Genomic DNA, 16,485 nt, shown 5'->3' with positions numbered 1-16,485 from the left:
TTGATAGGTTCTTGTTGTCTAGAGGAATTAAGGGCTACGGGGAGAATGCTGGCAAGTGGAGCTGAAATGCGCATCAGCCATGATTGAATGGCGGAGTGGACTCGATGGGCCGAATGGCCTTACTTCCACTCCTATGTCTTATGGTCTTATTCCATCCTGCCCTTAAATTTACCTGGACCATCTCTGACACCTCGCTCTCCTTCCTGGACTTCTCCATCTCCATTAGTGACGACCGACATGACACTGACATTTTTTACAAACCCACCGACTCCCACAGCTACCTGGATTACACCTCTTCCCACCCTATCTCTTGCATAAATGCCATCCCGTATTCCCAATTTCTCCGCCTCCGCCATATCTGCTCCCAGGAGGACAAGTTCCACCATAGAACACACCAGATGGCCTCCTTCTTTCGAGACCGTAATTTCCCTTCCCACATGGTTAAAGATGCCCTCCAATGCATCTTGTCCACATCCCGCACCTCCGCCCTCAGACCCCACCCCTCCAACCGTAACAACGACAGAATGCCCCTGGTGCTCACCTTCCACCCTACAAACCTTCGCATAAACCAAATTATCCGCCGACATTTCCGCCACCTCCAAAAAGACCCCACCACCCGGGATATATTTCCCTCCCCACCCCTTTCCGCCTTACGCAAAGACCGTTCCCTCCGTGACTACCTGGTCAGGTCCACACCCCCCTACGACCCACCCTCCCATTCTGGCACTTTCCCCTGCCACCGCAGCAACTGTAAAACCTGTGCCCACACCTCCTCCCTCACCTCTATCCAAGGCCCTAAAGGAGCCTTCCACATCCATCAAAGTTTTACCTGCACATCCACTAATATCATTTATTGTATCCGTTGTTCCCGATGTGGTCTCCTCTACATTGTGGAGACTGGGCGCCTCCTAGCAGAGCACTTTAGGGAACATCTCCGGAACACCCGCACCAATCAACCAAACCGCCCCGTGGCCCAACATTTCAACTCCCCCTCCCACTCTGCCGAGGACATGGAGGACCTGGGCCTCCTTCACCGCCGCTCCCTCACCACCAGACGCCTGGAGGAAGAACGCCTCATCTTCCGCCTCAGAACACTTCGATCCCAGGGCATCAATGTGGACTTCAACAGCTTCCTCATTTCCCCTTCCCCCATCTCATCCTAGTTTCAAACTTCCAGCTCAGCACTGTCTCCTTGACTTGTCCGGACCTGTCCGACCTGCCTATCTCCTTTTCCACCTATCCACTCCACCTTCTCCTCCCTGACCTATCACCTTCATCTCCTCCCCCACTCACCCATTGTACTCTATGCTACTCTCTCCCCACCCCCACCCTCCTCTAGCTTATCTCTCCACGCTTCAGGCTCACTGCCTTTATTCCTGATGAAGGGCTTTTGCCTGAAACGTCGATTTCGCTGCTCGTTGGATGCTGCCTGAACTGCTGTGCTCTTCCAGGACCACTAATCCAGTATTTGGTTTCCAGCATCTGCAGTCATTGTTTTTACCCTACTGTCTCTTCAGAGTCAACTCTGAGTATGTGTATCCATAACACTCTCCTTTTCATTGTCAGGCAGAGATCCCTGATTGGACTAGATTAACAGCTCTATTCTGAGACCTCATATTCTATGACGTCCAGTTGGCTGACCTCATTACAATCACTGCATCATGTACTTCGTAATTGCATCAATCTTGTTCATAATAATGCATTCTAAAATCTTCCAACAACCGAGGTCAGGTAAATCGGTCTCTTATGTCCTGTTTCTGCCTTTACCCCCTTTTAAATAGGTGTGTTACATTAGTCATTTTCCAGTCCTCTGGGATCCTCCTTGACTCCAGTGCTTCCTGAAAGATCACAACCAATACATCCTCAATCTCTTCATTTATCTCCTTCATAACTCTGTGGTATAGTCTTTCTGGTCTGGATGATTTATCCACCTTCAGATCTTTCAGATCCCTCCAAAATTTCTCCTTAGTGATGGCCACTATGCTCACCTCTGTCCCCTGACTTACTTGAAGTCCTGGTACAACACTGGTGTCTTTCATTGTGAAAACTAATGCAAAGTACTATTCAGTACCTCTTCCATTTCTTTGTTACTACTTCTCTAGCCTCATTTTCCAGTGGTCTAATGTCCACATTCGCCTCTCTCTTACCTCAGTATATTAAAAACACCTTGCAATTTCATTTTATATTGCTAGCTAGCATACCTTCATATTTGCTTTTTTTAAGTTATTCTCTGTTGGATTTTAGAGGTTTTGAAATCCTTCCCAACCTTTACATAATTGTAAAACCATTACATCAGATTCAAGCTTCTCCCTTCTCAAACTGCAGGGTGAATTCTATCTTATTATGGTCACTGGTCACTTCGGAGTTCCATCACTTTCCGCTACCTAATTACGTCTTTCTCATTACACATCACTAAATCCACAATTGCCTGTTCTCTAGTGGGCTTTATCAGAAGCTTCTCCAAAAAGACATTTCGTAGACACGAATTTATTTTCTTGAGATCTTCCCCACATCCTGACTACTACTAGGAAGGCCTGTACATAATTCCCATATGGTCTTTTTGCCTTCGCGATTCCTGTGCACCTTCTGGCTCTACATCACTTCTTGCTATCGATTTAATTTAATTTCTTACTAACAAGGTAACCCTGCCCCCTCTGCCTGTCCTGGTATGTGTCTCCCAGTCCTGATCCCTTTGCAGCCACATCTCTGTTATACCCACAACATTATACCCATAAATTTAAATCTGCGCTACAAGCTCATATACTTTGATTTGTATATTGCATCCATTTAAGCCCATCTTTAACTTTTCTCCATAATTTTTTATGCAACTGAACCCACCATCCCAATATTTAGTTTAAAGTCATATGCACAGTCCTAGTCATGTGATTTGCAAGGACTCTGGTCCCAGCATGATTCAGGTGGAACATGTTTCATCTGAACAGCTCCCTCCTTTCCCTATATTATTGCCAATTTCCCATGAATTGTTGTTAGAAAAATGACGAGGTCCTCCAGATTGCCCGATTTTCAGATATATACATACACTGTATGTGCTCTAAGATGATGGATGCAAGATCATTAGCAAAGTGATGGAAGAAATCATCAGCAGTGCTATCAAACAGCACTTTTAAAGAAATAACCAAATTCTGATTTGGTTCAGATTTGGTTCTGCCACACCAGTCAGTTCCTGACCTCATTAATGCCTTGGTCCAAACATAAATAAAAGAGTTGAATCCGAGATGTGAGTTGAGACTTCCTGCTTGTTACATCAAGGCTGCATTTGACTGAGAGTGGCACTAAATTATCCTTGCAAAAATGAAGTTGCTGGGAATCAGCACAAAACTTTCCATTGTTTGGAGCTATTCTCAAAACAAAGGAAGTTGGTTGCGATTGTTAGGAGTCTATCATCCCACTGCCAAGGACATCTCTGCAAGAGTTCCTTAGGGTGTATTCTAGGCCCAAACATGTTCAGCTATCTCATCATTGGCTTCCTGTCCATGATATCGTCAGAAGTGGAGATGTTTGTTGATGATTGCACAATGTTCAGCACCATTCATGACCCCTCAAAAACTGATGTCATCCTTGTCCAAATGCAGCAAGATGTGAACACTATCTAAGCTTGGGCTGAAAAGGAACAAGTAATGTTTGCATCACACAAGAGCCAGACATTTGCCATCGCCAGCAAAAGAGAATTAATATTGCCCCTTGATGTTCAATGGCATTACTATTTCCGAATCCCTACTATTAACACCCTGGTAGATTACAGTCAACCAGAAACTGAACTGGGCCAGCTATGAAATTATCAAGTCAGATGCTCTGAATTCTACAATGAGTAACTCACTTCCTTTTCCTGAATGCCTGCCCACCATCTTCAAGGTCCAAGTCAGGAAAATTGACCACTTTTCTGGATGTATGGAACTCAAACAAAAATTCTAGAAGATCAAGAACATCCAGGACACAGCATCCCTTTTGATTGTCACCACATCCAACTTTAACATCCAGTCTCTTCCCCACTGATGAATAGTCACAGCAATGTGTACCATCTCACCACGCCTCTTTTAGCAGCCCCTTCCGAATCCACATCCTTTATTTCCGGGAAGGCTAAAGCGGATCAATGGAAACGCCATCACTTGCAAGAACCCTTTAAGTCACACTGCCATCATAACTTGAAAATATATTGCTGTTCCTTCACTGTCACTGGGTCAAAGTCGTGGAACTCCCTAATAGCACTTGGGTCCCTATCAGCATCCTGACTGAAGTAGCCCAAGAATACAGTTTAGCATCACCTTCCCAAGAGCAATTAAGTATGGACAATCAATGTTGGCCTCATTAAGAAAGACCGTATCCTCTGAAGCTCTACTATCATATCAATTAAATTCTGTCCATGGGGAAAGCCTGTCATGCGTGATGGAGCAAGTTGAGTGGGATGGTAAATTTGCAGCTTAATTACCATTGCCTGTTTTGTCCTAGTGCTTAGGTTGAATTATCTCCACTCTGTTTTAAATTCTAATCTACTTCTACGTGTAATTTGTTCTGTGGCATTTTATAATGCATTATGCCAAAGTTCTTCCATAGCCAAGCCAAGACTGTTAATCTCCATTGCACCCTGCAGAGGGACAGGAATCATAAATTCTCACTCACTTCTCTTTTTTTCCCTAGGTGTCATTTTGCCCCAACACTGTAAAAAAATATGACATGCCCCTCATTGTTGAGGTGGAGAATGTTGGCCTGGAAGTTCTTGCAATCCCCATCGTGGCACGGTAATTTCTCTTTTCATTCATCATATGTACCCTGTATATGGATAAAGTGGGCTGCAGATGTAAAGTAAATGACATGCAGAAAGCAAATAATTATTTGTTTCAGCATGATACATTGCAAATATCACTGGTGTGTTATTTTCCTTGATGATGACTGCTGGAAGTTTGCAGTATTTGTCACCTATATCATATGATACTGAGGGTTGTTTGAGGTATTTCACTACCTCCAATCTCCTTTGTCTTTGCTACATTTTGGACCTATTTAATTCTTATCGATGGAAGATGTATTGCTATAGTCTCTACAGAAGAGCTGAAAATGTGTTGCTGGAAAAGTGCAGCAGGTCAGGCAGCATCCAAGGAGAAGGAGAATCGACGTTTCGGGCATGAGCCCTTCTTCAGGAAGGGTTTATGCCCGAAACGTCGATGATTCCTGAAGAAGGGCTCATGCCCGAAACGTCGATTCTCCTTCTCCTTGGATGCTGCCTGACCTGCTGCACTTTTCCAGCAACACATTTTCAGCTCTGATCTCCAGCATCTGCAGTCCTCATTTTCTCTACAGAAGAGACCCTGTTCTTGGAGAAGGTCAGGCATAATTGCTAGCACCTTAGGAGATGGAGTAGATATGCTCCCTTCAGAAACTGGAGTTGCTCCTTGTTTCCACCAAAATTGGGTAAGACCTCAGTAGAGTGAATGGAGTCAATGCAAAATGAACCTTAACTCCTACACAACCATCACCTAATGCAACATCCTATGCAGTAGTCAGTTAACCAGTTAGAACAAGGGCCTGGAAATGAAAAAAAAAGTCTCAGTCTCATTGAAAATAAAAATTGGGGCTGATTTTATTTCAGAATATTAATCCACAGTGCCAATTTTACACCTTCGAGGCTAGGTTTAAATGTATTCCAATGTGTCCGGTGATATATGGCAAACAACTATATTCTATCACAAGCAACAACAAAAATTGGTGGAGAAACTCAGCAGGTCTGACAGCATCAGTGGAGCAAAAGCAGAATTAACGTTTTGGGTCCAGTGACCTTCAGAACTATATTCCATCCCCAGATACCAGTGGATTCCAGGCACATTATGAGCAGCAGGATCTAAGGAAGAGAATGTAGTTGTTCTTAATGCTGCCTTTGTGATCAGGAATAGGGATGTTGCGGAGATTGCTGCAGCAAGTGAATCAAGTCAGGCTCTGAATTTCAGTGAGGTTACTTTGAAGTTACCTATTCTGAAAAGTTTTGGAAATAAATGTTTTGAATTTGAACCCAGCATGCAATTAACAGCAATGTCAGAGGGACCTGGAAGAAGGGAGCAGAAAGAGTCAGTAAAAATCTGAGAATAGCTGAGAATGACATTTTCTTGATTCTGAAAAGTTGTTCTGGAAGATGTGCCAACATGTTTTTGCACTGATCAATAACACTTTGTATTTGAACAAGATGGTTGATATAACAGACTACGTATAGTAATACAGTGGTGGTAATTATGGAAAATTAGGTTTGTTTTGGCAGTGTAGGAGTTCAGGTGGAAATGTGGAGATAACCTTGCTACAGGGGAAAATGTATTCTCAGCGTTTATAGAAATGGAATAAGATTAGGTGCAATTTTAGGGTTTGCTGTCGTCTGTTTATCTCTTGACATTCATTTGGTTTTGATAGACATGTAATTGACTGTTTTATTTAAGACTGCACAGTTCTTTGTGCAGTAGTCCCTTCAGACAAAGCAGGCCATATGTCTCTAATTGTCACTCTAGATTACTGCTAATCCTTTTTGCTTCACCATGTAATTAGCAGATGGTAAAGCCTACATATTACTGTAGGTATCACACAATGACTGACTAACTTGTTACCAGCTTTTAACAATTTCTGTTTGACAGGTGCATTGTTCCCAATGTGGAGGTGGTTAACCAACAGATTGACCTTGGACGCTGCTTTCTCAAGCACCCTTATGAATGCATGATAAAACTTCAGAATACCAATGATCTTCCAGCATGTTATGGGGTAATTCCACAGGTTAGTCCGAATTGGAATGAATAGTTACTGGTTTGAGTATGCCAGAAAGGTTTTTTTTATTACATCAAGGGTACAAGAAAAGTGGCTATTATTGGATAGATGACCTATTGCAGCAATGTGCAAAAATTCACTAATTCACAGGATGACAGGTGGCACTTTCATTCTCTCCAGTGGCTGCCTTCAGAGTGCACTCTGCCTCAGTGAACTCAACTCAGGGAGACACTGGATGATGATCCAAAACTAGTCTGCAAGTCTTAACTGTTTCTGTCACTCTTCTCACATGGTCAACCATGGTGCTGAATTCTGGATTAGTGGTGCTGGAAGAGCACAGCAGTTCAGGCAGCATCCAAGGAGCTTCGAAATCGACGTTTCGGGCAAAAGCCTACCATGGTGCTGAATGTGGAATTTCAGAAGGTCCTGTTTAGGAGGTTTCTAAGCAAAATTAAAGCATGTATGCTACAACGTACTCGGTCAAATACAGACTTGATGTCAAGAACATCACTCTCACCTCACCTTTGGATTTTAAGTTCAGTGTTTTCTTTTGAATAAGGCTGTAATTAAGTCAGGAGTTGAGTTGCTCTGCAGAACTCAAACTGAATGTCAATGAGCAGGTTGTTGTTAAGCAAGTTGATCACACCATCCATCACTTTACTGAACATTGAGAATAGACTGATGGGACTATAATTGGTTGGGTTGAATTTGTCCGGCTTATTGTGCACAGGACATACCTTGGCAATTTTCTGCATAGTCTGGTGGATGCCGGTGTTGTAACTATCCTGGAACAGCTTGGGTAGGCTGGAAGCAAATTCTGGAGGACAAGTTTTCAGCATTATTACTGGAATGTTGTCAGGGTCCACCGCCTTTGCTGTATTCATTGCCTCCACACTGATACCATGTGGAGTGAATCAAATTGGAATCTTGCTGGCAGCAAAGCGATGTTGTATATTTCATATAATTAAGTGCCTCCATTGTCCTTGTTCCCTGCATCTGGAAGCTTCCAGAATCCATCAAATATTTTTTGCTTCCAGTTTCTGATGACTTTGCAACATCACAAGAAGTTTTTAAACAGTGGGAGATTGAGGGTTATGACTGTAATTTCTGAGGAACGGAAAGGAATTTAACTTTAATGGAAAAAATTGCGAAGTTAATGATGCATAGTATGAGGGCAATTTGATTTGGGCTGGGAGTGCAGATATTCAGAGTGTGCTCCTGAATATTAAACAGTAGGTAGTATGGTGGAGTTTGAGTAGTTCTGTATGAGTTCCCAGTCTCACTGAAGCGCATGGACCTTGACAAGGATCCGGTTTTGGCAGGTTTGAGTCACCAAGCCAGAATTCAGGCCCCATTAAGTAACTAGCTGAGAAATGAAACTGGCAGACATGTGTAAGATGGGTGATCTATTAGCTAGAGAATGGTGTACGGAATTGAGATGCTGCATTTTCCATCAAAAAAAATGAAAATGAAAGTACTACTCATCGAAGAAAGGATTTCATAAATTACACCTAATGCTGATATTTCTGAAAGAAAAAAAATTGCAAAATTTGACAAGCAGCACGAATAATAAAAAACTGTAATCGAAACCAGAAAGACGAACCACTCTGATTAAGTTTTCAGATTGGTATCTAAGTATGCATGAGCAGTCTCTGCTCTAGCTGTTGATTGCTTTCCTACCAATCAATAGTTCTAAACTAAGAATAGAAGCTAAAGGAATTTTGTTCATAAAAACAATCAGAGTTTGAAGCTAAAGCCAGTCTGGTTCAAGGACTTAGATGGGCAAACTTCGAGCAGCGCTGACATCAATTCATTTATTTAAATATCGCATAAACATGAGAGTATGATTTGCAGTTAATGTGAGGCAGTATGATTTGGAGTTTGCTGTTTGTGACTGTCTGAAATGCAGATTCATCCTCAGCATTATCATTTTTCTAAAGAGTCACTGCCCATTTATCGCCACAGTTGAATTCATGCTTAAAATATTGCTGTGATTTTTGTTTTGTCCTCACAAATCAGCGTTTCATTTATTCAGGGATGCATATTCAACTTAAAAACTATATATGAAAATTAATGCACATCCCCATAGCTGCCAGTAATGAACTGTGTGTAGTAAGTTGCCAGTAATGAGCTCCCAGTTGTGCACACTGCGGCAGAGATGCCACTGAGTAGTCCCAGGCGTATCTGCTTTAAAGTGGCTCTGATGATAAAATACTAATGATTTTTTGTAAAGCTAAGTAGAATTCTGTAAAATTAATCCTCACCAAATGCATTGAGCAGGTTGAAAATTAAACTCTTGGATTTTGGACACTGGTGTTTTCAACAAATTTGTGAATCCTTTGTGCTTAATAGTCTGCTGCAGTTGAGATGTTATGGGGATGGGTCTTTGCTGTGAGCCAGAACCTATCTTTATTTTGATGTACAGTAAGATCATTTGCACAAGCTTTCCGATTTAGGTCTTCTCTAGCAAACTCAGATCATAATATTTAGGAGCAGAGTTAAGGCATGTGGACCATTGGGTCTGCTCCATCATTTGATCATTTTCAACTCCATTCTCCTGGATTCTCCCTGTAATTCTTGGTCCCCTTACTAATCAAGAACCCATGTATCTCTATCTTATGTACACTCAATGGCTTGGCCTCCACAACTTTCTGTAGCAATGAGTTCTACAGATTCAGCACCATCCGGCTGAAGAATTACCTGCTCATCTCAGTTCTGAAGGGTCATCCCTTCATACTGAGGCAGTTCACATGAGTCCTCATCTCTTATATTAGTGGAAACATCTTCTCTCCAACCACTATATCCAAGCCTCCCAGTATTCTATAAATGAAACTCTTGTTGAGTACAGTCCTAGAGTTCTCAATCGCTTCTCATGGCAAGCTCTTCATCCCCAGGATCATTCTTGTAAACCTCCTCTGGAATCCACCCCACCCCGAGGCCTGTGCATCCTTCCTGAGGAACAGGACCCAAAACTGCTCATATTATTCCAAATGCAGTCTGACCAAACATTATCCAGCCTCAGCAGTACATTTCTGCTCTTATATTCTGGCCCTTTTGAAATGAATGGTAGCATTGTATTTGCTTTCCTAACTGCCAACTGAGCCTGCATGTTAATCTTAAGAGAATTCTGAGTGTGGACTCTTAAGTCCCTTTGTGCTTCAGCCTTTCCCCATTTATAATATAGTTTACACCTCTATTCTTCCTAGCAAAGTGAATAACTCCACACCCCCACCCATCTTCCTGTGTTTTCGATAGGACATGCATCTTTGGATATTTAGTTCCCAGCTCTAATTCCCATGCAACCACAGTTCTGTGATTCCCACAACATTGTGTCCATAAATTTCAAACTCCAATACAAGATCATTCACCGTTTTTTGAATATTACGTACAATACCTTCAGTCTTGCATTGACTGTCCCCCTTCTCATAGTTGTCCCCTTAGCTGCTATGCCTGAAGTTAGACTCCTGACTTTTCCATACTCTCTGTCCGATTACGTGTTCTGGAAACTTTAATAATCTCTTCTGAGCCCTCTCCACCTTTCCCTTTCTCTATAATTTCCCCTGAATCCATTCCCCCTCTATTTGGTTTAAAGCTTTATCCACAGTTATGTAATTCACCAGGATTCGGTCCCAGCATGATTCAGGTGGAGCCTGTTCCATTGGAACAGCTCCCTCCTTCCCCATTACTGTGCCAATGTCTCATGAATACAAATCCATTTCTCCCACACCAATCTTTGAGCCATGTGCTTACCTTTTTAATCTTGTTGACCCTGTGCCAATTAGCTCGTGGTTTGGATAGTAATCCGGTCATAATACCTTTCTGATTCAGCTTGTCAATTTAACCCTAGTCCCTCAGCAGACCCTCTTTCCTCTTTCTACCTGTATCTTTAGTACCTATGTGGGCCACGGTAACTGGATCTTCCTCCCCACTCCAGGTTTCTCTGCAGCCCAGATGAGATATCCTGAATCTGGGCACCAGGCAAGCAACACAGCCTTTGGGACGCTTGATTCTACCCACAGAGAACACTGTCTATTCTCCTGACTACATTATCCCCAATTACAACAATAATAGTTTTGCAGTTTATATACAACATTATGTTTGAAAATGAAACAGAATTTACCTGTTTCAGAAATTGTTTTAGAACAACTTTGTGTTTATACATATGGGTCCCACAAGGATAAGGTTGTACATTAGGCCTTTTGGTTTTTGAACTTACAAATTAAAATCAGACTAATGGAATGAAATTCTCCTGAATGAGCTAACTGTACAGAATTGTTTTGGGCAAACTCAATCCAATTCTTACAAAGCATGCATAAAAGTGGTGAGAATTGATAGTCTTACTCGGAAAGACCACTCTTAGGAGTACCTGCATAGTATCTGAATGTTTTTCATACTCAGCACTGAGAATCTTCAACAGGCTGAACAAAAGGTTTAATAAAGAGTAGATTCATTCAGTCTCAGAAGGAAAAGCCAATAAAACTTTCAATGAAAGATGCAATTGTTCCAACTTGTCTTGTATACTGTACTTCAAAATTGAACTCAAGACCAATGTATGCATTTATTTCCAAGTGTTACTGTTTTTATTTACAGTTTATTCTCCTCCAGAGTGTGAGGCTGTTTAGCCTTGTGGCATGCTTTTAAAAAGAAATACATTCATGAGATGCGGGCGTTCATGTGAAGTGCTGTTAGGGAGAATGTTCTTGGATTTTGATCAGAGACAGTGAAAGAACTGCAAGTACACAAGCCTAAATTAAGATGCCTGTGCTTTGTGCAGACCTTAGCATTCCCATGCACTTGTTGCCATTATGAGGTGGAGACTACAGGTTTTGGGATGCTGCTGAGGTAACCTTGCAAGTACATCTTGTGTCTCTCATCACTCCTCATTAATTTATTGGGTGGTATTGGTATATATGTTTACCTCTAACCTTTCTTGTGTTTGCTGCTTCTCTCAGGGTTTGGACAATCAGCAAGGCATACTTTATTCCAGTCCTGAGCCTTATGGAATTATTAAGGCCTGTTCCATTGTGGAGATCCCTTTAGTAGTGGAGCCGCAACAACTTGGAGAACTGAATATAGAAGTATACATTGCCTTATTTGGAAAAAGTCAATTTCCTCTTGTGAGTTTTTTTCTATAAATGGCAAATTTAAGTGTACTGAATTTGAATGAAAATTTGTTCTGTTGCTCTGTAGATTCTCACTATACAGCAACTGTATTGGTGTACGGACAGGATCAGTCACATTGGCATAGCCATGTACTGTGCGATAGTAGCATACGACTTTGCCAATGTTTTCCACTTGTAAATCGAGCAAAAGTACTGGATTTACAATTAAGAAAACAGGTTAGAAAGCCAGGTTGGTTTGGAGTAAGGCAAGCATTTGAATTCACATTTCTTTGGTAAATGTTCAATAACTTAATCCTGTCCCCCGTGATATTGCTCTCTAACACCTTCCTCTATATCTGCTGCTCTAAATTTACATAATCTTTCTTTTCCTTCTTCCTCTTGTGAGGATGCTGACACTTGCTGGGCTACAGCTTTACTTCTGATGGCTCAGCTGAATGAGTATTATGTTGAACTTATCCAACAAGTACTGGCAGTCTTTTACTCACCCACTTGCTGTGATTAAATGCCATGTACTGGCTGAGATCAAAGATAGATAGCATTAAACCTGTGGCTGTTTGTTGATCATTGCTACAGCACTTGGTGTATTCATCCATTAAGACAATAGGAGAGCTCAATAAATTAGTGCAAATTTAAAGTAATTTTATAGAAAGAGGCTGCAGATCTCTCATATAATGTTGTAAAGTATCGAATTGTTACTTTTTTCCTCCCATGGAACTCTAATATAAATTCAATTGTAGCTTGCAGGACAAAATGCTAAGATTGCTGAAAATAAACGCATACAGGATCCAAGACCTTATATAGGCCGTACAGCAGAAGTAAAGAAATTATACCGTACCTTTATAACTCACTGGTTAGGCCTCAGCTGGAGTACTGTGCTCAATTTTGGACACTGCATTTTAAGAATGAGGGACTTTAGTTGTGTGGGAAGACAGGAGAATCTTGTTGTTTTCACCAGTGCAGAAGGGGTTGAGGGAGGTTTAACAGAAATGTTCAAAATTGTAACTGGTTTGAATGGATAAAATAGTGATATTGTTTCTAGAAATGTTAATAACTAGAGAAAGCACTGTACAGATAATTAGCATAAGAACTAGAGGGAAATTAATGGAAATAATTTTTATTATGAGTTGTCATAATCTGGTCCTAAAGGTATGCTGGATATAGATCCAATTAGTGCTTTCAGGAAAAAATTTCAAAATAAAAAGAAAATGCAGGACTATAGAGAAACATATGTAGGTTCTCCTCCAAATCACACACCATCCTGACTTGAAACTATATCACGGTTACTCCAATGTCACTAGACGAAAATCCTGGAATTCACTTACTAACAGTATTGTGGTATTCTTACACCACATGGACTGCAACCATTTGAGAAAGCAGCTCCCCACCACTTGCTCAAGGTTTTCAGGGACTAATAACTGCTGGCCTCGTCAGAAGTGCCCACATCTCATGAAAGAATAGAAGAAGATATGCCTATGATAACTCTTTCCAAGAATCAACACAAAATGATGGGCTGAATAGTCTTCTGAAGTATATGAATCTATGATCAATACTCTGAATCAAAAAGACATTCAGTGAACATAAGAATTGGAACAGGAATAGGCCATTCAGGTTGTGAAGCTTCTCCCACCAGTCTACATGGCTCATCTGCCCCAGGCCTCAACTCCACTATTGTGTCAGCTCCTGACAACCCTCAACTTCTCAAAATTTCAAAACTCTATGTACCTCCTCCTCAATGTTTACAGTGATCGGGCCTCCACAACTCCCTGGTGTGGAGAAGTCAAACATGCACTGCCCTCTTGGAGAAGAAATTCCTTTGCATCTCTGTCTTAAATGAGTGTCCCCTTATTCTGCAACTATGCTCCCTGGTTTGAGATTCCTCTGCTGGAGGAAATAATCTCACCATCTACCCTGTCAGCCCCCTTAGAATCTTGTAACTTTCAAAGTATCGCCCCTCATTCTCCTAATCTATTGAATAATGCATAACGTGCTTAACCATTCTTGATAAGTCAAGTCTGCATCTCAAGAACCAGACTCATGAATCCCTTTTGAACTGACTCTAATGCCAGTGTATCCTTTCATAAATTTGGGGACCAAGACTGCACTCAGTCCACTCGCTGTAGTCTCACCAACACCCCTACAATTATAACAAAATTTCCCTCTTTTTTAAACTCCAAATAAAGACCAAAATTCTGTTTGTCTTCTTCATTAATTGCTGCATCTGAATACTAGCATTTCATGTTTCATGCACAAGAACACTCACATCCCTCTGCACTGCACTTTGTTGGAAACTCTTTAATTGAATAATAGTCTGTCATTTGATTTTTCCAATTGAAGTGTATGACCTAACACTTTCCTACATTAAACCTCATCTGCCAAGTTTTTCCCACCCACTCAACCTATCTATATCCTCATGCAGATTCCTTAAACCACGCCTGCCCACCTATTTTTATATTGTTAGCAAATTTGGATACATCACATCTTCTACCCTCCTCCAATTTATTAATATCGATATTAAATAATTGAGGCCCTAGGACTGATTCTTGTGGCTTGAAACCTTTATATGCAGGACATCAGGCAAACTTTTCTGCCTTCAGTTCTATTATTTTTACAAATACTTTGTCCCCCATAATAAAGACTGTTAAAAGGTATTTCCTCCCATTAGCACCTTCGGGTTTCTCTGTTATCTTTGAAATGTTTATAGTGTCCTCCACTTTGAAGACTGATGCAAAGCATTAGTTTAAGTTATTTGCCATTTCCTTGCTCCCCATTATTGATTTCCCACTTGTGTTCTCCAAGGGTCCCACACACCTTAACTACTCTCATTTTATATACCTGCAGAAGCACCTTGTTAATTTAATTATCTTTTTTTTCCCTATTAGTTAGTTTTTCTGGTCATCCTCTGTTGGTTTGTAAAAGAATCCCAATCTTCGAGCCTACTTCTAGGTTTTGCTGCTTTGTATGTCTTATCTTCTGCTTGAAAACTCTTCTTGAATTACCTCTGTTAACCACAGAAGGTCCATCCTTCTCATCGAGTTCTTTTTTTTGACCATAATAAATGTTTCCTGAGTGTTACGAAATATTTGCTTAAATGTTTGCCACCCCTCATTTACTAATCTTTCTCTTAGTCTATTTTGCTGGCCTGCTTTTGACAAATTCTCTTCACGTATAATTGTCCCTAATTAAATTGAAAACATGAATTTGAGACCCAAGTTGTTTTCCCTCAATTGGAAGCTTACCATTATTGCGGTCACTACTCCACTGGAGGATCCTTAACTATGAAATCTCTTCTTTATCCTACCGCATTACACATTACTAGGTGTAAAATAGACTGTTCCTGGGCTGGCCGTCATGTCAGTCATGCATTTAGTTATGCAACCACTCCATTGTGTTAGAAGGTACCGAAATTTGAAAGAAGACCAGGATTTGCACAGAAGCAACTATTTTCCCACAATTTGGTTATCAAATAAAAAGTTTCAGACACACAACTTTGCAATAAAGATAACTTTCTGTTTAATAAAATAATAGCAATAGAACACTTTTCTCAGGCCATGATGTGTTAGTGTCGTGGTGAATCTGGGTTCAAGAGTTGAATCTTTGGATTGGAAAGTTTCTTGTGTCACTCTGCTCTTTAAGAAGGATATTAGAGGGAAACCAGCAAATTGCAACATGGATTCATGAAGGGTAGATCATGCCTGACAAACCTCATTGAAGTTTTTGAAGAGGTATGAATGTGGTGGACAGATGTTGTTTATGTGGACTTCTAGAAGGCTTTTCATAAAGTCCCACACAAGAGACTATTAGTTAAGTTGGAAACCCGGGGAATTCAGAGCAAATGGATAGAAAATCAGTTGAGTGACAGTTGTTATGAAGGTGTAGGTGCGTATTGTACCTTGAAGAGAGTGGAAGTTGGCACAGACCTAGAGAGGCACAGAGTATGCTGAACAACTTAAAAATGTGATATTTGATTGTGAAATTAATAGCTGAAGCTGCATTACTATGGTACACAACAAATTCAAATTCGGCCAATTAGTTTAGATTATGGCCCAAGATACCAAATCCAATCGAATTTGAAATTTAATGTTTTGATGACATCAAACCAATGAGACGGTCTAACGTTTTGGCGTATATAAAATTGGGTATTTTGAATAGTTGGGGAGAACAGCAAAGAGCAGCCAAGCACCAACAGACTGCCAGCAGAATAGCTCTCTGAAAGGTACCTGTCCATTAGAAAGTTGGGCAGCAGAAGACTGAAGACGACCGAGAGGAATCTACAGAAGAAGTTCAACATCCGAAGACAATAACTGATTTTGAAAATTGATTTGCCATAAATTTAAGGGGGAATTTATCGGACCAGTATTGTAGAGTGGGAGGTAAACATCGGTTTAAGAGAAAGGAGTTGTAAATAGTTGTTGTTTAATGTTCTCTTTTGGACTTAAAGAATAAAATTGGTAATTTTTTTCTTTAAATACTGATATTTGAGGTAGTTCTTTGCCACTTGAAATTTAACAGATTACGGCGTGAGGTGAGCACTTCTGTGTGTCTGGTTTACATTAGCCGAAGGGATTACCCCAAGTTGTAACACAGGAAACAGAGTAATCAAACTGGCAGG

The 16,485-nt window shown here is 40.9% G+C and overlaps 1 protein-coding gene across 1 annotated transcript in view; it reads left to right on the top strand.

Annotated features, from left to right (window-relative positions):
• Positions 1 to 16,485, top strand: part of hydin (HYDIN axonemal central pair apparatus protein) — an 869,275-nt gene that overhangs the window by 392,080 nt on the left and 460,710 nt on the right. Inside the window, exons 15-17 of the mRNA XM_072547579.1 lie at positions 4,657 to 4,757; positions 6,627 to 6,762; positions 11,706 to 11,870. Of these exons, the coding sequence (XP_072403680.1) occupies positions 4,657 to 4,757; positions 6,627 to 6,762; positions 11,706 to 11,870 (402 nt within the window). The remainder of the gene's footprint in view (positions 1 to 4,656; positions 4,758 to 6,626; positions 6,763 to 11,705; positions 11,871 to 16,485) is intronic.

Source organism: Chiloscyllium punctatum, chromosome 26 (genome assembly GCF_047496795.1).
Source record: "Chiloscyllium punctatum isolate Juve2018m chromosome 26, sChiPun1.3, whole genome shotgun sequence".
NCBI lineage: Eukaryota > Metazoa > Chordata > Chondrichthyes > Orectolobiformes > Hemiscylliidae > Chiloscyllium > Chiloscyllium punctatum.
Note: the sequence above shows the minus strand (reverse complement) of the source record. Positions and strands in the feature narration are given on the sequence as shown.